This window comes from Poecilia reticulata, chromosome 20 (assembly GCF_904066995.2).
Source record: "Poecilia reticulata chromosome 20, P_reticulata-male-v2, whole genome shotgun sequence".
Lineage (NCBI taxonomy): Eukaryota > Metazoa > Chordata > Actinopteri > Cyprinodontiformes > Poeciliidae > Poecilia > Poecilia reticulata.
Genome location: NC_088849.1, coordinates 21,473,349 through 21,497,310, shown reverse-complemented (window position 1 = coordinate 21,497,310; position 23,962 = coordinate 21,473,349). Strand labels below are relative to the sequence as shown.

Here is a 23,962-nt window from a genome sequence, read left to right as displayed (position 1 = left end):
GTGTTGGCGTCTCTGCCAGCTTTCTTCTGGTCCCCTCCTCCCGAGGCAGGAACATGTCACTCCCGCTCTCTTTGTCGCCAGATTTAACAGCCTGAGTTGTAGCTGCAGATATTATAGTGTAGCAACTGGGGAATGTGAGGCTAACGACTCGAGGATGTGGGCCTAATCGAGCCTGAAGCAGCCGCCGCTCCTCCCCCGAGTTCCAGCTGGGACTCCATTTTGTGCCTTTTTTTGGCTGCAGGTGCTACGTCACTGCTCAAAATTCAACCCACTCTCCTCCTCCATCTCCGTTTTCCTCCTTCCTGTCCACCTTCATGCTCCCGACCTTGACAGAAAGGAGCATCTGGACTTTCTCACCCACAGCAGCTTGTAATCTCCACCAATCATTGACCTAATGGTGCAAGTAAAATGCGTGTGAACTGGTGAAATTGGGTTCGCCTGAGCTGAACCTGCTGCATAACAAAGCAACGGCCTTGTTATGTAAAGGATTATTAGGACTGTAATGGAGCCAAAGAGCTCAGACTGCCGAGTAAACAGAGTCAGAGAGTCAGATTAACGGTTTATATTCGTTTAATAATTAATTTGTAAAAGTACAGGATGTTTTTGTTTACTCTGAAATCATTCATTTTATTTCAGGATATGTTTATTTGTTTATTTTACAGTGATTTACTACTTTCTGTTGCTGTGTCATAAAAACCAAAGAATATGGATGGATGGATGGATGGATGGATGGATGGATGGATGGATGGATGGATGGATGGATGGATGGATGGATGACAGATGGATGGATGGATGGATGGATGGATGGATGGATGGATGGATGGATGGATGGATGGATGGATGGATGGATGGATGGATGGATGAACAGATGGATGGATGGATGGATGGATGGATGGATGGATGGATGGATGGATGGATGGATGGATGAACAGATGTATGGATGGATGGATGGATGGATGGATGGATGGATGGATGGATGGATGGATGGATGGATGGATGGATGGATGGATGGATGGAAGAACAGATGACAGATGGATGGAAGAACAGATGACAGATGGATGGATGGATGGATGGATGGATGGATGGATGGATGGATGGATGGATGGATGGATGGATGGATGACAGATGGATGGATGGATGGATGGATGGATGGATGGATGGATGGATGGATGGATGGATGGATGGATGACAGATGGATGGATGGATGGATGGATGGATGGATGGATGGATGGATGGATGGATGACAGATGGATGGATGGATGGATGGATGGATGGATGGATGGATGGATGGATGGATGGACGGATGGATGGATGGATGTCATCCATCTGAGCTGCTGGTCGTTTTCTATGGAGAGCCAATAACATCCTGAACATCTAGAATACCATCTTAACTTCCACGTCTATCATCAAAATATGACAAATTGGCCTGCCATATTTTACCTCACCAGTTTAAATTGAGTTTCTTCCTCTAATATTTTTTCCTAACACATTAGATGCAGTTTATTAGAACTGGTGAACGCTTCAGACTCCTTACTCTATCACTAAGCAATCAAAGAAATCCTCCTTCAAAGCTTTTTAAGACAATTCTTACTGACTGCAATATGGCGGCATGTGATTGACCCGTAAATGAACCACCAGGGGGCAGTGTTGCGCCCGGAACAGCCGTTAGCTCACAACATTTTGTAGCTGGAAAACCTCCAAATAAATCTCTTTTTTCTCGTTTTTTTTGTCGGTTTTCTGTTTTTTCCACACTCCCTAAGGTGCCAAAAATACCCAGGGAGCATTTATTAACGGTATTTGCGTTTCACTGTTTTAAAAACGGCGAACAACAATAATAGATGCTAATCTCAAATCATCACAATTACTGCGTTTTCTGCTCGATCAACAAGTCCGGAGGTGCTCTCCATCTGGTTGTCACTGATAAGAAACTAACTGCAGGCTGCTGGATAATAGTCTAGCAAGCTTAAAAGCAGAGAAGAAGACGGAGGAGGAGGGGGAGGAAAAGGGGGAGCATCATGCATTCTGGGGGACCCCATAAAGCAGAAAAAAAGAAAAACGGCACTCAATGTGAATGATGGGGCCGGAGGCCGTGGGTGGGGACGACATGCTGGCAAACATAATTCTGCATGAATGTGGGGAACAAGGTGGCTGCAGAGGATGTGTGAGTCACAGCATGTTTACAATGAAATCTGAGTCACAAAGAGAGGCATGCAAAGCAAAAAGCGACCTATTTCTGCTCGGTTGTAGAAAATATACTTTAATAGGCAAAGAAATTCTAAAACACACCAATGCTTTATTTCAAATTTATGAGCATTTTCAAAGCTGCATCAGGTTCTGAACTGGATCTCTCCCCAGAAACGAACCTGCGGACTCGTGTGACGCACAGTGACGCAGACAAACGTGCAAAAATGACGTCACGAAGGAACCCCAACTCCACCGTCCAATCAGAGTTGGTTTCTGGTCCAGTGACGCAGGAGATATGAAAGGCCCTACGATCTGAATTTTGATTGGTTTTTCTTTTTTCTTTTAGTTTGATACATAGAAAGTCTGGAAACATCTGTTTCCGTATTTATCTCAAAGTTATGGTTTCTTATACTTCAAGGTTACACTGAAAAAAATCCTACTAAGTATTATGTCTTATTTCTAGTGTGAATATCTTAAGTGTTTGAAATCTGACAAAATTAACTTACAAGTGACTTTTCAGCAAGATATAAGAGTTTGTTTTAAGTAAATGATTTCTTAATATTGATTTAAAAAGTACTTGTTTCAATACTTTAAGATGTTAACATGATTTATATGACAAAAATAAATAAATAAAGTGCCAAAATTATAATTTGAGAGCAAGTCAAGACAGAGTTGAGAAATTACAATGCAAAGTTTCTAGGTATGAAACTAAACTATCGAGCTTACCATGCTAGTATCAATCCGATACTTGGTATGGTTATCATCAATATTACATTAAAAATCTGCAAATTTTTCATAATTAATTTGGAGTAACATTCCACAGAAATGTAAAAAACAACTGAATAGTGCGGTGTGTTTTTGTTTTGGGAATTTTTGTTTGTTAGCTCCAGGCTAACTCCTTTATTCAACTCACAGAACAGAAGATTGGAAAAAGACACTTTTTGAAGATATTATTTTCTGTCATTTGTTATTTTTCTTTTTTAGAAAAAATAAATAAAGAAAAAAAGACTGAAAACAGGATCTTGTATGTCTTTATTTTTAAGCAATATTTCCCAATGCTAACTATAGTTAAAGTTTGTTTTTAATTATCAGTGTGAGAAAAATTATGGGGTCTACCTTACTAATTAAAAGTTCCTGTTTGAAGTGTTTTAATGTTTACTTTTATGGAAGCAGTCGCATAAGTTTTTCTTTTATACATGAACTCTTTTGCTGTGTATTATTATTATTAATAATAATTATATAATAATATATTTTTCTTGTATTATATTATTATGTAATAATAATCATTATTACTATAATTAATAATTATTTATTATTAATAATGATTAATTATTATTAGCGATAATTAATAATAATAATAATAATAATAATAATAATAATAATAATAATAATAATAATAATAATTGTATTGACCCTTTGCAACTGTCACTTCGTTCAAGGCGCCATGATGGACGTCAGAAGTGAGGGAGGGAGTTTTGAACAGAGTGACTGAAATTGTTTTCCAAAGTTATTTTTTCCAGTTTATTCATGGCTTCTACTTGTTCGAGTCGAGCTAATTTGTCTGTGAATGTACATCGCCTGGTTGGGGCTCATAGACTCAGTGTTTACAAAAGTTGAAAACAGCTAGCTTAGAAACCGACCCGTACCTCCTCCCTCCTGATGTGTTGATTCATTTATCGAGTTTACCTTAATTCACACCGCATAATTTATGTCACTATGTCATGAACACCGTTTCCTCGTACACCGGAGCGGCATAAAAACTTACAAAAGAAGAGATGCTAACCAATTTTTTCTATATGCTAGGCTACATGACGGTGCGGTATTGTCTCCATGGTTACTAACGGTTAGACACGTACCTTCTCCATAATGCGATATTTGTTATCTTTAATTATACCTTCTTATAAATGATACTAATCTATGTTAAGCAAAGGGTCCGTTTCATTAATATAAACCCACCTTATGCAAAAAGAACAACCACCTGCTCATAATGAACAACTTTCACCAACTTGATGCAGAACTAACAGGATTTACATCACAACTCCTACTCGCTGCTCAGTTTGGACGGTGAGTCACTGTTTGGTCCGCTCAAGTGCAAGTCATGAACTCTGCTGATTGCACTTCATGTGGGATAAAAGGAGTTTGGGTGAAAATGGTCAAAACCACTTCACTGGTTGAGATTTATTTTAGATTTATGGAAAAGGTCGGGTTGTTTCCAGGCAAGGTTTTTAACTTTAAGTAAAACAGAACATGTTTTCTGAAGAAGGTTGAAATGAGTAAATGTTTCATTTGTTTTGCAGAAAATTAGCATCACTCAAAAAAATAATAAATAAGTGGATATAGTAGCTATAAGACTCAACTAATAAACAAATACATTAATTTTGTTATTCATAAAAGCACTTTTGCTGGTCATAATAATTGTTTTTTGTTTTGTTTTGAGGATTTTTATTTATTAACAGTGCTGTTGTGTTAAAACAATAACATTTCCTGATCAGGTTCTTGTTAATCACATTTCTTTGCTTTCAATGTCTGCTTAACTTCTAATCAAACATTGTTGAGGAATATAATTATGTTAATAGTTAAAAGTTGTGTTAATTCACATTAAGATATGTTTTACTGAAAAGGAATGTGTTATGTTGTGCTGGTTCAACACCAAATAAGGTGTTGTACAAGAATGTTGAGGTGGTAATAATATGACTTGGACAATATGTTAAATGAAATGTATATGGAAGGTCCTCATGCGCAGGTCACATGTGAGTTATTAATAGGACTTTAGAATCCAATAAGGAGCATCAAGGATTTCTCCATGCAAGCAATGAAGACCTTTAATTGGAACATGTTGTACTATAAGATACTGCTCAGTTTTCCTGTCTTCTCAGGGCAACCAGAGTGACTGGCGGTTCAGGGACCCTATGTGTGTTGGACTCAGAGACTCATGTACATGGGAATTTGTTGGAGCCCTGAACCGGGACAGTTAGAAGGCAGAGTAATAAAATCAAGGAAACATCAAACCGGAACAACAAATTGCATCTGCGACCGAGGACAGGAACTGTACTACACAACGCTGCACCACATCGCTGCTGAGAAGTCAAGCTTACTACTACTTGGTTCAAACCAAGCCGATTGTCCTATGATGGTGTTTGAGCAGAAATCATTGTGGGTACCATGGTCATTGATTTCACTGGTGCCTGAGGGTGGCTGCCTAAAGGGCCATAGGATAATTTTTTCCCTCGGATGAAAGGATTGTCATAGAGGGTTTTTCGATCCTATATCAATGAAACGTATGACCATGGGAGAGCAATGCCATACGAATTAACTAGAAAATAAGTGTACTTATTTTAGGGGGGAATGTTGAGGAATATAATTATGTTAATAGTTAAAAGTTGTGTTAATTCACATTAAGATATGTTTTACTGAAAAGGAATGTGTTATGTTGTGCTGGTTCAATACCAAATAAGGTGTTGTACAAGACATTCCTGGCAGGCAAGGGACTCAGCCAGAGTCTCTGTTTGGACAGATCTGAACTAACAATTTGACTAATGGTCCTCTGAGGGAGCAGATTTAACTTCCACGAGGTCGGCCCAGAACTCTCGGAACTTCCAACACACACTCAATGTAAAACAGAGCCAGAAGCAAGATTCAGAACGCCATTGGTCAGATGGTTTCCAATACACAATAGCAGACTGAAAACGGTATAAATGCTCGAAGCCAGAAGCAAAAGACAAGACATTTTGGATTCTGAGACGATGAAAATGAGATGAAGAAAATGTAATATGTGATTCCGCAGATGTGCATTAAATGTCTTCCTGGTTGTCAGTGAGCCGGAGAGAATGGAGTTTGGTGTATCGTCTCTTAATTCATGAGTTTAGCACCTTTGAATTCCTCCATAACATCAACAGAAAATTTGTGAATAAATTCAAGTCTTTAGCCATAATTTTACCATTTTATTTTTCTAACTTCTAATAGCAACTATTTTTATGAAAAAAGTCTTAAGAATTGTACAAATTTTGATACAATAACTTCATTTTTGTTTTTCTTCCCCCCATTTGTAGGGTTGACAATGGATTTATGGATTTAATCATGATGAACTGATTATTTGAAATAATTGTTAACTGGAGTGTACAGACTCAAAAAAGGCAATTTGCTGAAAGTACAGCACAGTCAAAGCAGTAATTAATCCAAAAATGTACAAAAATAAACACATTTTGCATTTTCTGTAAATATGTTAACCACATAATTGGTATAGTTTTACCTTAACCTGGTTCAAATAAAAAAAAAAAGTAATTGTTTATGTGCGTCTTTTAATTTATTTCTAACATTGTATAATAAAAAAAAAAAAAACTAAAGTGGCTAAGTGAAAAATATGCAGAATGGACCAATTTTGTTAACTGATTAATCGCCAGAATAACTGATAGGCTCATCTACTGTATATGTTTGTATTCAAATAATAAGATTTTTTCCGTAGCATAGTGGAGATACTGCAAACGGTGCAACTTACACAACAAAGCAGCAGTAAAGGGAGTCGACATAATGTGCAAGGTCGTTCGGTCAACCGAAGAAAGGAGTGCCAAAATGGCGCACTGCATGTACACGGCTCTGGCAATGATAGCCTAATGATCTTTATATCAACTGTGCATTCCCAATGTTCATTTCATTAGCCCGTGATGTCCTATAGAAGACAGCTGGGGAAGTCACGGTCCGGCGCTTCGCCACAATGCCCAGCCATTGACGCAAACCACGGGCCCGTCAGTCATTCACGCCACGTCACCGCGGACACAATAGCATCATCAGTGGCCTTATTCAATCAGTCTTCACAGGCGGCGCCTGGCTTGGCTGCGGCAGAGCAGAGCCGTCCAAGGATCTGCATCACTGGAGCATCAACAATCAGAGCAGCGCCTCCTTAAATCTCCTTCAAGTGTTCTCTGATTTCTGCTGATTGGATCTGACGCGCCGCCGTCGCTCCACTGGCCGCTCTGCGTGTTTGGTCAAGCAAAGTCAGAAGGACAATGTTTCTGCTGCGTGAATGTGGAGCTGTAGCAGCCAGATGAGACGAGAGGTGCGTTTAAAGTCCTTCTGTGTGACCTACATGAGAATTTACCTGCTAACGCAGCGGGGTGCGTTCAGGAGGCTGCACTGCAAAAACACAACATGATTTTACCAAGTATTTTGTCTCGTTCCTAGTCTTAGTGCAAATAAGACAAAACAAACTTACAAGAACATTTTTAGAAACATATAAGAGCCTGTTTCAAGTAAATTATTCCTTAATATTGGAGTTTACTTAATTACATTTACTTGAGAAACTTTTTTAAAAGTGTACTTTGAGGAGAACTTTTACATTTACTTGAGTTCATTATGAAGAATTTCTCCTCCTAATTGAGTAAAATTTCTGGATTTTCACCCACTGAATGAAAAACAAACATGTTTAAATTCACCAGACAGACACACACCTGCAGGTTTTGTTAAAGTTTCATTAGTTTTTTATTAAAAGAAAATAATTTTCTTTTACCTGATTTTTTTGTTACTTATATAAATTATTGTCAGTTTGTCCTTAAATAATTTTATATATTTCACCTGATGATGTAACTTTTAAATATTAAATTATTGATCAGTTACTCAATACTTGAGTAGATTTAAAAAAAAATCAAATAGTCTTTTACTTGTACGTGAGTAAAAATATGTTGAAGTAGTCTTGGTCTTACTTGAGTACATCTAATATTGATTTAAAAATAAATACTGGTTTCACTTGCAGATATTTTTAGACATTATTTTCATGTTTTAAGTGGAATAATCTGGCAGTGAAACTAGCACATCTTTCCAATATTCGGGACTAATTGACTTAAAATAAGTTCCTATATCCGTCTGAAAAGTTCTTTGTGAGTTTCATCTTTTTTCAAGTGTGCTTAGATATTTGCAATAAAAACTGGACCAAAAATACTTGCTAAGATTTTGGGTTTTTTGCAGTAGTAACATTGATTTGGGCATGCTGCATTCAAAGACTGTCAGACAACACAGATCAATGCCCTTATCAGTCAATCAGTCTGCCTTAATGAACTGCAGAGTGTCCTTCAGGTCGCAATGTTGCCTCAAAATCCAAAAGGAAAAGCTTAGAGGTGGTACGTTATGTTTCCTTGAACAGGTTAGGATGCATCTATGGGTGATACAAACATGTTCTTTACATTTTGTGCACAAAATCATTCTTAGATAATCAGCTTTTTGTCTGTTTTAGGGCCTCTTGTCACTTTAGATCCAAATAACGTTGAATCTGCTGGCCACGATTCTATGTTTACACTGGTTGCAAGCAGATGCAAAATTAGACAACTATACATCTTTGAAAAGCAGAAGTGGAGCCTCCTGCACAAGCATCAGGGATGCAGAAAGTGGTTTCTGGATGGTAAATCAACAACAAAAGTCTTGTCTTTTCCAGCAGCCATTTTACAGTGCATACAGAGGTAAAACCAGCTGACCAAACATTCTAGAAGCTTGGTTTTGGTTGCTAGGTAACAGGCTGGGCTTGGCTGGGGTTGCTAGGTGACCCAGCAATCTGGAGGTTTTTGAAACATCTCATTTTCCAGATACCAAAAAACATTAACTTATTGCCAAAAAAGGCTGGGTGTGTTTTTTTTAAGCATTGGGATTTTTTTTAGAAGCAGTTGAGACCCAAATGAAAAACATAAAAACTATCTGAATTTTGTCTAATTTGTTCTCTTTAGTCATTCAAGAGTGGTTAAAATCCAAAGGCTTAGCACTTTTTTTTTAAAATGACAAAATGTGAATCCAGTTAGCTTTAATGGAAATACTTGCTGTACCAAATTACTCTGTGAAGACATTTTTGATAACAGTGTAGGGGTTCAGTGCGAGGGCCTGAGGAGACAAAGCTGAACTACTTGTTCGTCAGTCCAGAACCACTTCAGTTTCAACAACATAATTGTCCTCAAGCCTTTTATTAGTGTTCTGATTCCCAACGTTTCATCTGTCAGAGGAGCTGGGCTGAAAACACGCCTGAGAGCAGCGCCTTTAATCTCAGGTAAGACACTGTTTTTATAAAAATGTTCAGAAATATCACAGCTTTTAGTGTTTTATGAGCATGTGAGTCACTATTCAGGTTTCTAGTATATTCTGCATAAAAATCAAAGCAGTTATATTACATAATTATGTGCAAAGATATTTAACTTCAGTCAAATGTGCCATCAGGTTTGACCTTGTAACTGTTAAAAGGAAACTGGGTTCAGCTTAAGCGTTGCAGGAGGATTACTGAATCGTGTCCCCATCCTGTGCGTGTCGCAGGATGAAACGTTGTGCTGAAGCATCAGTCAGAGCAAATGCTGTTTTTCCTGGAGTGTTTTTTCTACAGCAGTATGTAGGTTACCTGTCAGGAAATTAAGCTCATTAACTGTTTATGTAATGTGTCGTACACCATGCTGAGTTCCCTGATATTTCACATGTTACTCAAAGATTTGTGGTAAGAGATCATAACTAGAGAAGACCAGGTTTGGCACTTTATGCAGTTTTTTCCATAAATTAGATATTGATTAATCAATCATTCTAACGATTAATCGTTTAATTGGGTTAAAAGAAAAGGTTACATTCTACAGATTTTTCATTTGGGAATGTTTTATAGAATATTATAGATTCATTAAAATGCAAATAAACAATTCATTTCCTTTTTCTTTAAGTAAGAGAATAAACATTTTATTGCCTAGAATGCAACGATATAGGATTTCTTTAGTTTTGACCATTTGTAGCAAAGCATCTGCAGCTAAAAAAGACTCTTTAACATCAACTTTCTGTTTGGTTTAACATCAGTACAGTTTCAAATTGATTTGTTGATCATTTTTACATTTATGGATCAATATTTGAGTTGCAAAAAATGCTTAATAGGAGGTGAAGCTAAAAGTATGTGAGGAGTTCTGGGTAAAACATATTTACAAAGGTTTTTTTAATCTTACATGCAAAACATTATTTTACAGTTTTGGCTTAATTGCAGCTCTGAGAATTTCGTTCTTTCATCAAATAGCCATATTTTTCAGTCTGTATACTCCAGTTAATGACTAATTGGTTACCAAATTATTTCAATAATTGGTTAATCATGATTATTCGTTTCAGTTCTACAGAGAACCAGAGAGTCTCATGTCTGCAGTGAACCGGAACCTGCTAGAAAGCCAGTGACCTTCTTAAAAAGGGAAGCTGGTTTAGTTTTTTAGTACAATTTTGGCTTAACTACAACTCAGATATGTTGTTCTTTCATCAAACAGCCGTATTTTTCTGTCGGTTAACGATTAATCGGATCATTTAAGTCCTACCAGGAACCAGAAACCAGTGATGCTGTCCAAAGTAAATCCAGTTAGTTTGTTGCAGTTCTCAGATACGTTCTTTCTTTTTACGCCTGTAGTTAACAATTAATCAATTACTAAAGTAGTTGACGATTATTTCAACAATTGTTTAATCACGATTAATCATTCCCAGGGAAACATGGTGAGTTCTTATTGGTGCTATTGGATGAAAAAACAAAACATTTTCCTTCTTTGTATTGATTTGCTGATAACATCTACATACCCATATCCATGAATGGTGCATTCTCTTTGTACTCTGTTAGAAATACAAGAACACTTCCTGAACTTGGATATTTTACTATCAATTTCTACTAATTTTTTTTGGTGCTTTTTAACATATAAAATGAAGAGTAATGCATTAGTATTGGAATATAGTAGCTATACATGCCATTAATTACCAAATCCCTCTTCATAAACCTGATATGAAGCCCAAATATGGCCCTGTGTCACATCATCAGTACCCATGAATTTCTGTCAAAGCATCAACATTTGACAGCCGTGTAATATAAACAGGTTAAATAATGAGGTGGGGGCAGGGAGGCTCTGTACACCAGTCTGGACCTTTGTCTGCTCTAATCATGCAGCTAGCATAGCCGTCGGTGCATCTCCATCCTTGGTCTGAGTCCAGCGTTCATGAGCCATTTGTAAAGCAGCAGAGCAGGAAATGAGGTTGGAGCTCTGCAGTCGTCGGAGCCTGGAGGAGTCATGCCAGATACGCCGGGCCCCTCCCACACAGACGGGAGCCGGGGTCAGCAGTGACGGCTGGGGGTGTGAATACAGGAGAAGTGATCGCAAACTGGTGTTAATGGACAAAGACATCTTTGTTCTCCAAATTTATTACAGTAGAAGCGGAGGTTCCCTGAAGCGAAGTTATTGATGAGGCGCTGTCCAGTGTTTATCCTCTGTGAGGACTGGGAGCAGCACTCTGACTCAACTGTTGTCTGGTTTCTTCTTCTTGTCTTATTTTCATGGCTTCTTTCCATTTTGGGTTCTGGAGCTGATGACTATGTCATTATTATTATTATTATTATTATTATTATTATAGAAATGAGTCCAGTCAAAGCTCCAGTTTTCTACATAATTGTTAAAATTGTCACCATAGTGACAGTTTGTTATGAGACAGATAATCAGTCTCTGAGCTACTATTGCTGTCTGAAGAACTGAACCAATCAGAGCCAGGAGGCGGGTCTTAGCGTTGTCAATCAGTGGTGTGTACTCGCTAATGCTAATCATAGAGAAACAACTCACCATTACAGGAAAACTATCAATCTGCCGTCATCGGTGGCCATGCTAACTAGCATTAGCATTCACAACAAGCTGTGCTAGCTGCATCGTAGCAGAGAGAAAGGTGATTGACAGCGCTAAGACCCGCCTCCTGGCTCTGATTGGTTGTTTCTAAATAGTACTGGAAGAAGGCAGATGAAATTGATTTTTTCACAGATTATCTGTTTCATACAAACATGTAAAAAACATTTTATATATAAAAGTCACAGACTGCAGTTTATAAAGAGAACGTACTGATAAAGCTACCTAATAACAAACTTTAAAAATATTTATAAATATAAATTAATTATAAATGTGATTTGATTGATAAAATAATATTCTACTCAATTCAAAGAGGGCCACATAAAATTTTGCGTTGGACCAGATTTGGCCCATGCACCTTGAGTTTGACACGTGAGTTAGCTCAATGTTCTCCTGCAGCCCATTTCAATAGGCATGGTGTTCCACAAGGATGTGTATTCGGACCTTTGTTATTCACGCTATATTTTTTGTTTTTGGGTCTGTTGTTTGAAAATATATTTCTGTTTCTGTGCTGATGACATCCTATTCTCTCTGTTTAGTAAATAATAGGGCTTCCTAATATAATTATTAGGAAAATTGTTTTCATTATTATACTAATGTGATATTCTCCTTTCTCAGAAAAATTATGTGGTTATAATCAACTGAAACCTGTTTTCTGAGTGAGTTTTAACTTTTTTGACCTTGAAATAGTTAGGAAGGTCTAATTAATTCATTGAATGTTCTGTTGAGATCAACTATTGACTGCTCTTTCAATCAGGATAAGTATAGTAATGAGTTAATTAATTGAGAGGCTGTGATTTTGGATGGGCTCGCTTAAGACATTTTACCAATTTTTTATTCAACGTTAAATCCTTTAGTGATTAAACCAAAAATATTGAATTGAGTCGACGCCAATTACCTAAGAGCATCTTATGTGGTTTTTCTGGTTGGAGTTTGGGTTGAAAGGACATGCTTCACAGTATTTGGGGGGAAAATAATCATGGTGCCATCTGTTAGTCTGAATGATGAATTATCAGCTTCACTGGCACAGCAATTTGTTTCTGACAGTTTGAGCAGAATCAATAATTTGCAGAGTAAACCAGAGTTGCATGAATCGCTTTCCCTGCTCACACAGGGAGAGCGATAATTGAGCAAAGTTTTGTCAGATTAAGGGTGTCATTAATGTAAACAAATAAGACAACTGAAGGGAAAAATCATCTTATTTCAAGGATAATTTCAGGCACAATACTGGTAGAGACAGTTTCTCATAATTACTATGCTGTTATATTCTGTCATACATAGTTTTACTACAAAGGTTCCAATTCACAGACTGAGCAAAAGTCTTAGGTCGCCGTCATTTCAGTGTTTGAAAGTGGCGTTGGACTTTCCATCCATCCATCCATCCATCCATCCATCCATCCATCCATCCATCCATCCATCCATCCATCCATCCATCCATCCATCCATCCATCCGTTTCTCATCTATTCATTGGTTATATCCATCCATCCACTATTTTTTCATCTGTTCATCCATCTATCAATCTATCAATCAATCATTTTTTCCATCCATCTCGCCTCCCAGTACAATATTCTAATTTCTGTAAATTTTATCCGAGGATGTTATTCTGATTATCTTTATATATAACCTTTATATTTTGCCCATGGAGTCTAATTCTGTAAACACATTTTTTTTTTTCTATTCTCAATTTATTTCCATCCAAACCCAGAAACGGTGACTCTTCCCTGTAGGATCCGGTGTGTTAGCGGGTTAAACAGCAGCCCTGTTGGCCGGACTCTCCGGCCCGGCCCGGCCCGGCCCGGTTCGGCCTCCCGCCGCCTCCGGCCCCCGGTGTAACGGGACACCGCTAAGCGATGCTGAGAGCTCCGTGTGCAGTCATGGCCTGTTACATCTGACTCGCTCCCGGCTGCTGCTGCTGCTGCTGTTAGCTTATCTTCCGCCGGGCTAATTTATGACCCTATCAGAATCAGCCGACATGCTAACCAATTACTTAAGCTAATTACTGGCTCTTAATATGCTCACCCTAGTTTTGATCTCTAATATACAAAGAAGGAGCTGAGACGTTGCTAGCATGTTGGATCATTTAAAAAACTGTAAGTATGCTGATCTTTTCAAACCGATATGTCTGAGTATTTTTTGGCAACCCTGCATGTTTTCCTGTCTTTCTTCGTCCACACCTCCTTCATTTGGATGCCTTATTTGCAAGTTCTGGGAGTGGCTCAGCTGAACTGCATGCTTGTTTGAAACTGTCTTGGTGACTTTCTTTGCTTTATTTATATTATTTTTATCAACTCCAATCATCACAGGTCAGTGAATTAATCTTGGTCTTTAATGTTTAAATCTTCAGTAGTAACATAAATTTGATCACTGTTCAGAATGAAATAACTGCTTTTATTCTAAAATACGTTTACCATTGCATTTAACATCACGTTGGTCTGATTTTATTTGTCAATATGTGATAAATTGAACATTTTGCCATTTTGGATTGAATTAGAGAATTAGAGAAGTTAATTTTGCTTGTAGATGTTTCTTATGATGTGATCTGAAAACCATGTGTTATTTTTATCCAAATGGCACAAATACTTATAATAATATAAGCATAGTATTTTAAAGGAGATTAGGAAATATCAACATGAGTCTGGTTAGCTGTAGCGCTCTTCTGAAAGACATACATAAAACAAGAGAGAAGCAGCTCAATGTAGAGGCATCGGGCTGTCAGTGCCTTCTATAAGCAAGAAATACAAAGAAATCAAACACTAAATCACAGCAAACTTTCATTAATGTCTTCCTCCAAAACTAAACACAGATGCAATTGCTTTTTTATTAATAAAAACACAATGCATTGTTTATCCATTTTGAAAAACTGTGTTAGTTAATCTTTTTATACAGTATAATATCTCTCTCTGGAGAAAGAGACGCAGCTGTACAGTCATACAGTCCAGTAGACTCAGTTTAATTGGGGACTAAAATTGCAACATTTTGAGTTGGTGCATTTTGCTTTCACATTGCACTGTGTCAAACAATCTAAACTAATTGAAAAACCTGTTCCCCTCCTCGCCTGTGGTGGCGCTGCATCAAGAACAACTGAAGGAAACAACACAAAAACTTCTGAAGGAGACACTGAGCACAACTTCCTTCTTCACAATATGCAAACAAAAATGAGAGTCAGGTTTTAGTGTTTGAAGGATTTCTATTTTGTTTCTCCCATTAGCGCTAATTTACCTTGTTTGTTTACCCAGAATGCCCTGCACCATAGCTCGCTTCCTGCTTTTGGAGCAGACTCAGGTTCGCTTGGCGTTCACATATGCATTCAAATTGCACCAGAGTTCACTTCAACCAAGCTGAGACTGAGATTTGTAAACGAACCAGAGTTTGATGCTTTGGTCCACAACTTGATTAGATTTTTGTACAGTTTTGGTTTAATTACTGCTCAGATATGTTGTTCTTTCTTAATACTTGTGTAGTTAACAATTAATTGGTTACTAAATTAGTTGATGATTAATCAAGCCCAGTTAAAAATGGTCAGATCTTATTGGTCCTCCCTAAACAAATCGGACTTTCTAGACAAAGTAAAGTTTAATTAAAGTATCTGTAGAAATATGTGGTTAGAGATTGTTTCTCACAAAAAGAGAAGCAAAGAGTGCAAATAATTCATGGCAACAACAGCTCCACCAGTGGGAGTACTTTCTATAAAAAGGAAAATGAAGAAGTAACATTTTTTTGCTCACACAATTTAACGTTCCTTATTTGAGATCTTTCAAGTCCAGGCCTAAAGAGTAAATCAGTTAATGACAGCAATAAACCATCAATGGTTCTGTCCAAAAACACAAAGAGAGTTTAAAACACGACCACTGAACCAGGAGCTCTTGCTACAGCAGCAGAGGCACAGTCCACATTTCATATGTTTTAAAATATTTTGTTGTTGTTTTAAAAATCCCAATCGTGTCTGTTTATACAAGAGACACAAGCTGAGCCTTTACATGTGTAGCTCATTATATGTGCACTTGTACACAGGCTGTGGTTAATGCCACGTCCCAACACAGTTAATGAAAAGCGACATCCAGCCAGCGCTGCAGGGCATACAGGGTTAGATAACCCTACACACACACACACACACACAGTCGTACGCTACTATCCAACAGGGGACATTCCATTGACTTCCATTCATTTCTACAGCCTAACCCTAACCCTTTTCCTAACCCTAACCATCACATACCTAACCCTTTTCCTAACCCTAACCAAAAGTCAATTCACACCTTAGTCCTAACTGCAACCCCTGACCCTAAAACAGGGTCATTTCCAAGAGGGGACCTACAAAATGTCCCCTCTTCAACGGTGAGTCCCCTGTTGGTCAGTGTAAAATGACACGCATGTCCCCTGTTGGATAGTTACACATGAACACACACACACACACACACACACACACACACACACACACACACACACACACACACACACACACACACACACACACACACACACACGCTGTCTTCTCTGAGGGATTATTTCCTTGCAGCCTGCTTGTGCTCTGGTTGGAGGTGTCCAGTGCGAGTCGTCGGGTTTCGTCTTCCTGTCTCATGTGTCAAAGCGTGTTGACACATGCAGAGGCAGCGATGCATTATGGAAGACGTCCGCAGATTGCTCCGTGCTGCACAATACCTGCACAGGGATTCACATATAGGAGTCTAATTGCTCTGTGCAGATAAAGGCTGGCGACATTTCTGATAGATAATCGGTTTGTTTTATCTTCCTACATCCACAGATGTGTCTGTATTTGAATCATCGTCATCATAATTAGCTTAAAGGTTACCTTTTATGCTTCCTTGAGCAGGTTAGCGTAGATGTATACTAACCTGAAAAACATGTTCATTACATTTTTTTTTTTTTGCAGAAAATTATACTTAGATAATGAGATTTTATTTTATTTTGAACTCCTTTTAGAATGAGCTGTTTTAAGGCTTCTGTCACTTTAAATCCAAATAAGCTGCTGCTGGCCACGCCCCCCCAACTCACTCGCAGATGAAAATGGCTGCAAACAAATGTGCATTTATACAACCGTCCATCTTTGAAAAGCATTAGTAGAGCCTCCCACACAACCAAGAAGAATCCAGTAAGTGGTTTCTGAAAATTAAGTCAACAACAAAACACGGGTCTTTCCCAGCAGCCATTGTACAGTGAATAAGGGTGGGCATTTATCGTATCTTTTATAATTCAGTGTGAAAATTATCTGATCATGATTAGAATTTGGATTTATTGTTGTCTCAATACATTTTATTTAATGGTGTTAAATAAAATACAAAAATGATCAGGAATATTATTTTTTACTATTTTCTCCACTATTCGTTCCACAAAAGCACCAGTAAAGGTCAGTAAGTTTGAAAAAAAGATTAAATACAGTTACTATGTGCAGTTTAGTGATGTAAATCACACTCCTTTAAGAAAGTGGCATCCTGAAGTTTATTTCACAAGGGAATGTTTTTCCAACACCAATATTTGTGTTTGCGGCAATATAAATGCTGTGCCAGTCATAGCTAACTAAAAGATAAATAATAGCTTTTTACTCATCTATTTGATCATAATAGTACCACAAAATATTGTAATAAAATTCTACGACCCGTGTACAGCGGTGAAACAGTGAGAGGCTTCTTCAAAGCCGCTGTAATACAGACTGCTAGAGGAGATTTTTCCTGCCATCACCATGTACGATAACTCTTTGAAGAATCTTGAGTTAATATGAGTTACAGCCATATTTAAATTCCCTTTGGGATCAATAAAGTATTTTGGAATTGAAAACATGCTTGAGCTCCACTTGGGTTGCTGGGTAACGGAACTGGGGTTGCTAGGTAACAGGACTGAGCTTGGCTTGGGGTTGCTAGGTAACAACGGAATGTGACTTAGCAATTGAAATATTTTTAAACAACAAAAATTAATAAGTTTGGGCTGTTTTTTAGAAGCGGTAGAACCCAAATGGAACATATTTAAAATGCCAGTTTTGCTCCTTTAAGGAGATATCTGAACATCCAGATGGCCTTCTGCAGCAATGCATGCTGCTGGCGCCTGAACGGCTTTCCTCCCCTTATGAATGGACGTCTATATGGGGAAAGGCTCAGTGCTGCAACACAGGCTAATTCCTGTTAATCCTGCTGCAGCTCCTACTACTTACAGAAGGTTTCCAGTGGCAGCCCCCAAGCAGGGGAATTGCTGGTGAGATTAGCTCCCATGTTAGCTCCTCCTCTGCGGTTTTCACTCACGGCCAGGCCGGCCCAGCCCAACACTGCTAACCTTTCGCTCAGAAATGGATTAATTTTCAAAATGTCTCGTTTCTTATTGGGATAATGTAAGTAAGTGTGAGTCACTTTTTCAGATATTCCATTTTATCCTAAATAGACGAGTGATAGACGGGAATCTAAGAGCAAAACAAAAATGGATACCCTTGAGAGAAATCTATTTATTTGAAAGTGTTGTAAAGGTCGAAGCAATGTTTTTATTTTGTTTGTTGGTTTGTTGGTCTTCTTTTCTGGAGATTACCATTTAAATTTGTAGATTTCACATTTTTATTCTTGTCTTGAGGATTTTCCAGTAAAATTTTTTAAATAAATGTGGAATTAACTGATTGCTCTCTGCATCTAACTATGCATCTCACCTGTCAAGCATATAATTTAAACCAAGTGTTTGACTTGCTTATATAACAGCCAGAAAGTTGAATGCCTCCTGAAATAACCCCGACTTATCCACAATACTGTGCAGAACCTTTAAACCATATCCTATTTCTCCTGTTCTATTTTAAAATCATTCTTTCAATATTTCCAAAGGCTCTGAAAATGTGTTTTACCTTTTTTAGGCAGTGTATTGCTCCAGTTTTTAGCCAATAGCTCGTTAGGAACCAATTGAACTGAGTTGATATGAAACCTGCAGGCACCAAAATGTCTAAAAATCTATTTGTGAAGTTATCTATAATGTATTGACACAACACTGGTTTATTCATGGGGTTTAAAAGCCTTCATATGTCATAGGTCACAGTTAAGTGGCTTAGTGGACACAAATAAACAAATAAAAAAGCCACTTCAAATCTGGTTGACTTCTGAAATTGGTAAAAAACAAAAAATCTGACAACCATTTTGAAAGATTAGAGGATATTTGGAAGCAAAGATTTTAACAACTGACTCTTCTTCCTGTTTCAAAAAGCTCAATGATGGGATGTAGACCAGAGGTGACCAAAGTCAGTGCCCTCCATGTTTTCTTTCTTCGTGTTTTCTGAATCAAATGTTGGTTCATAGGGAGAACCTTTGCAGAAATGTAAGATAAATGGAGCTGAATCAGCTGTTTTGGAGCAAAGACACATCAGAAACTGTTTGGAGTTTAACATCTGTGGTTTACACAGTTTCTAGAAACATGTTGTACGCTTTCGGGAGGCAGTTTTAACAAAGTTTCTGCAATTTAGAGGCATCGAGAAACAACTTTTAATAGTTTTAAGACAGTTTTAAGAAGCGCTATTATGCAAAATTAACTTTCTGAAGCTTTATATCATTATAACATTCATTCTTCCTGCAAAAGCATACCAGGAATGGTGCTTCAACTCATTCATGCGTGTTTGAGTATTAATTTTAATCTATTCTGGCATCCATTTAGTGTACAGAGTTGTCCTCACCCACTCAGCTCCTCCAGACTAGCGGCAGCAGTAATTAGCAAGCACCTGGTGAAACTGCATGTCTGCATGGAGAAGCAAGTTGTGATGACTTGTTGAAGAGGGCGTGTCAGAAAGAGCAGGTGCTTCTTAAAGGGACAGAGACCAATTTCAAGGCATCAGATATATGAAAGCTGTGTTTTCATTGACCATATAATTGAGAAAATTGGAATTATGAAAATAAATTAGCTAATTAAAAAAAAACTCATGTTTTTGGATCACCAACCGGATGTTACTACTGACGGAAAAGACGAAGAAGACGACAGGAAGTGGTAGAAGGATGATGGCGCGTCATGTTTTTTAATGACTTGTCACGTGAACAAACTTATTCAGGTGTGATTTATTTAATTGAAACAAGCCTAATGCGATTTTTTCAACTTTAGTGGAATCTCAACAAAGTTTTGCGCACATTTGAAGTTAAAACAGTTTATGATGCAGTTATGATTTATATATGCAGCATTTTTATAACAATTGAAGGTAACATAGATACAATTAAATGGTACAATGTGCCTAGAAAATACATAAATTGCCCCTTTAATAACATTTATTCCAAAATTGATGGAGTTATTTTGCTTGATGGTTTGTTCTGATGGATTTCAATGACTTATGGTTTGACTTATAATATGACCATCCATATCGAAGCATTAGATTTGAAATATTGGTTGAAATACTTTTTTTTCCCCATGTGTGTTTTGGTTTTAATTTAAAACTCTTCATTGACATCTGCACTGAATTCCCTTCCATCTTCTGCCGAAGTAGCACTTCATCTGTGTTGGTTTTGTTTTGCTCTGTGTCGCTGTGCAGGAGATCTCTCCTGAAAATGTTTCCACAATCAGGAAAATCGATTGTCTTCGACAACTTTCCGGATCCCACCGACACCTGGGAGATCATTGAGACAATCGGGAAAGGAACGTACGGGAAAGTCTACAAGGTTCTGAACAAAAAGGATGGAAGCAAAGCCGCTGTGAAGATACTGGATCCCATTCATGTGAGTCGTGTTTGTAAGTTTACTGTAAAACCTCTATCTCCTGTATCCAACGGCTCTTTTCTCCATCAGCCAAATACATTTCTTGTCAGCAGGTGGAGTAGATTTAGCTTTTCAATCTTACAAAAAGCAACATTGTATTCTTAAAAACTGGAATACAGAGAAGCACACACACCTCCAAATTGCGCCCAGAGTCAGCTATAGTATGTGCTGGAAGACTAAAGGATGTAAAAACATTCATTTCTACCAAGTATTTTTGGTATGGTTTCTAGTGAATATATCTTAGTACACTCGAAATAAGAATGACTACAAGTAACTTTTTAGTGTAAATATAGCATATAGGAGCTTGTGTTAAGTAAATAATTCATTTTATTGATGGAAAAAGTATAGTACTGGCAAATTATTTCACTTATGACATGAGACAGATGCATTTTAATAAGTAAAAGAGTCAGCCAGTGGAACTAATATTTATTTTAATCAATAAAAAATTTTTTAGATTGCGTTTTGTGACAATGATCCATAAATTTGGATCTGTTCAGTTTAATTTTATGCTTTATACTCTGTGCGACGTCATGCTTTATTATTTATTTTACATTATATATATTATTCATAATTGCACTTTCTGAACTATTTGAAAGCAGGTTTATAGTCAACCTGTGGTTTTTACCAGTTTCAGTTTCTTTATAGTTTATTTTACTTTGGCTGTTGTACTTCTAATTGCTCTGACTAAACAAATTGAACAAACAAAATGTTTACATGTTTGATCAAACTTATGTAGCTCTTGGCGTGTTTTTAATTGCGCTGCACTGGTGCAGAGTTACCAATTAAATTTGTAATTCAGTAAATTTATGTTTGTGTTTGAAAAAAAGAAATATTTTAAGTCAGTTCAGCGTTGTTTTTCTGTATTGGACCGATGCTGATACCTCACTTATAGGAAACCTGGGTTTGGTGTTAAAATTACACATTAGGCATTCATCAAAGTTGAGAGAAATACTGGCCCATTTAGGTTTTTTAGCCATAATCCATCCCCAAAATAAAGGATAAATACACTTTCCTGATGATAGCTTTAAAAACGTGCATCAGAAAGTTGATAATTGTTTGTTTTGTGATGATTTTAAGGATTTGAGATGTAAAAATGTGTCTGTTCTGTAATTCTGAGCAATCTGTGTTTTGCAGGATATAGATGAGGAGATCGAGGCAGAATACAACATCCTCAAAGCTCTGTCCGACCATCCAAACGTCGTCAAGTTTTATGGGATGTTTTACAAGAAGGATCTGAAATGTGGCGATCAGCTGTGGCTTGTACTGGAGGTAAGGACGACACAATGGTTTGATAAGGTGGGACGACGGGACATGATTGTCTGAAGGTATCAGGTCTGGGCGTTGTGGCTTAAAATTAAAATTTTTTCCATACCAGATGCAATTTTTCCTTTCTTTAATTTTCTAAAACAGAAATTACCAATGACTGAAAATATTTTCCAAAAGTGGCTTTTATTCAATCATCTCTTCTGTGAGTTGTACAATGGAGTATTAGGGTCAGGCTGTGAGAATCTTTGCTTAATTTGAGAAAATAGTCATGATATTAGCAGAATAAAGATGTAATTTTACCAGAAAAACTTCTTAAAATGTTTTAATGAGAAAAGAGCTTAGCTCTGGTAGTGTGATTCTTTGTTCTTCTCAGTTTGCTCAAAATTTTGATATTGATAATAATTTGAGGCTTAGATAATAAAAGATGAAAGATTTATTTATCTTCATAAGACGCTCAACATTCCGTTTTATTTTCTGTTATTTTTTGTGTTAGAGTTGCTACTTTATCCTCCTAATATTACAACTTTATTCTTGTAGATAAAAAAAAACTGGTATCTTGGTGCTAATACTCCATCGTAGAGCTGCAAGTCCAACAGCGGTGAAACACGCTGATGAAACAAGATGGCGGCTCTTGGAGCGTTGATGTCACTTCTGAAATATGAAAACCAATGGTACAATGGTGAAAAAAAATCCAGATTTTCCAGAAATTTCATCTTCAGAAACCAAAATGTCATTTAATTGATTAATCAACTTATCACCAGCCCTGTCTTGTACGTCTTGCTATACGTCTCTCCATCAGCGCCTCATGATGAACGGGGATTATGTAAGAGATTTAGCCACCATTGGCATCCCAGGAGTTTACTTACAGGCTACCTGGGGGATCTGGTCCCAAGCCAGCTCACATCATGTGGGAGGAGGTTTGCTGTGAGCAGCAGAGCAGGGATTTCTATTCACCAGGGATGTCTCTGCAGATTACCTTACAACATCTCAGGCTGAAACGTCCAACTGGCTTTACGCTCCTGCACCTGCTGTTGTTCAGGATTGGTGGGATGCCACAGGATTGTTTTTGTCAAAGAGAGCAGACTAGTAAAACCCCCCCTGCCTCCTGGTGCGTCTTAAATGTCAGGTTCTAGCCAAACGTGTAATGGACTGAGGTCGAACTCAGATGAGAAAACGTGATTGTGAGTTTGGTAAAAGGTCAGATATTAATGTTTGCTCCTGTGTTTTAGCTTCTGCATTCAGGACATGGATTTGATGCTGATGAAGCTAAATAGTTTTTAAACAAAAAGTAGTTTTTTTCCCCCTCAGGCTCACAAATGGGCTCACAAATTTTATCCCACAAATTAAAATTTCTCTTAGACACTCTTACAGTTTTTTTACTCTTAAAACTCTGGTGGGTTTGGTTCAATTTGGGACCAAAATTGCAACATTTGTTACATTTTCAGCTGCTGTGGTTTGCTTTCACACTGTACTGTTTCAAACAAACCAAACTTTTTGAAAGACCTGTTCCCCTCCTCACATGTGGTGGCGCTACACCAAGAACCACAGAAGGAAATGTCATAAAAACCTCTGAAAAAGACATTGAGGGCAACTTCCTGTTTCACAAAACATAAACAAAATCGGAGAAGAGTCATATTTTAGTAGGATTTATCTTTTGACTCCCTGTGGTTCGTTTTGGTTGTATTTACCCACAATGCCCTGCATTGTAGTCCACTTCCTGCTTTTGCATCGGTTTGTGGTTGACTTGGTGTTCACATACGCATTCGAACTGCACCAGAATTTACTTAAGTCAAACCGAGACCGAGGTTTGTAGGCGAACCAGAGGTCACTCTTTGGTTCGCATCAGAGTTTGGTTAAACACCTTTACAAACAAACTTTGATTAAAGCGGACTAAAGAGGGCTGGTGTGAATGCAACCTACAGTGAAAGTCCCATTCTTTTGGGAAAAAGTGAATGCGCAATCAAACTCTGATGTTGACAAAAACAGCAAACTCTGGTCAGACCTCGGTCTCGGTTCAGTTGAAGTTAAATCTGATGCCTTTTGAATGCATTTGAGAAGCCAAGTGGACTGGAAGCTGCTCCAAAAGTAGGAAGTGGACTACAATCTGGGACAAAACAAATATGTGAGTCCAGCGACAGAAATGGGTCGTGTCCTTTTACCAAAACAAAATA

At 37.7% G+C, this 23,962-nt stretch overlaps 1 protein-coding gene across 8 annotated transcripts in view; it reads left to right on the top strand.

Moving 5' to 3' along the window:
- The first annotated feature begins 9,115 nt into the window (after positions 1-9,115).
- The window catches only part of myo3a (myosin IIIA), a 70,547-nt gene continuing 55,700 nt past the window's right edge, over positions 9,116-23,962 (top strand). For 2 of the 8 annotated variants that reach the window (XM_081601446.1, XM_081601445.1), the window contains exons 1-3: positions 17,917-18,151; positions 20,303-20,486; positions 21,660-21,794. In XM_081601446.1, the coding sequence (XP_081457572.1) occupies positions 18,150-18,151; positions 20,303-20,486; positions 21,660-21,794 (321 nt within the window). In that variant the 5' untranslated portion in view covers positions 17,917-18,149. Of the gene's footprint in view, positions 9,206-13,739; positions 13,908-17,915; positions 18,162-20,302; positions 20,487-21,659; positions 21,795-23,962 lie in introns of those variants that run through there. The other 6 variants (XM_008396504.3, XM_008396501.3, XM_008396500.3 and 3 more) reach the window with 6 other exon arrangements.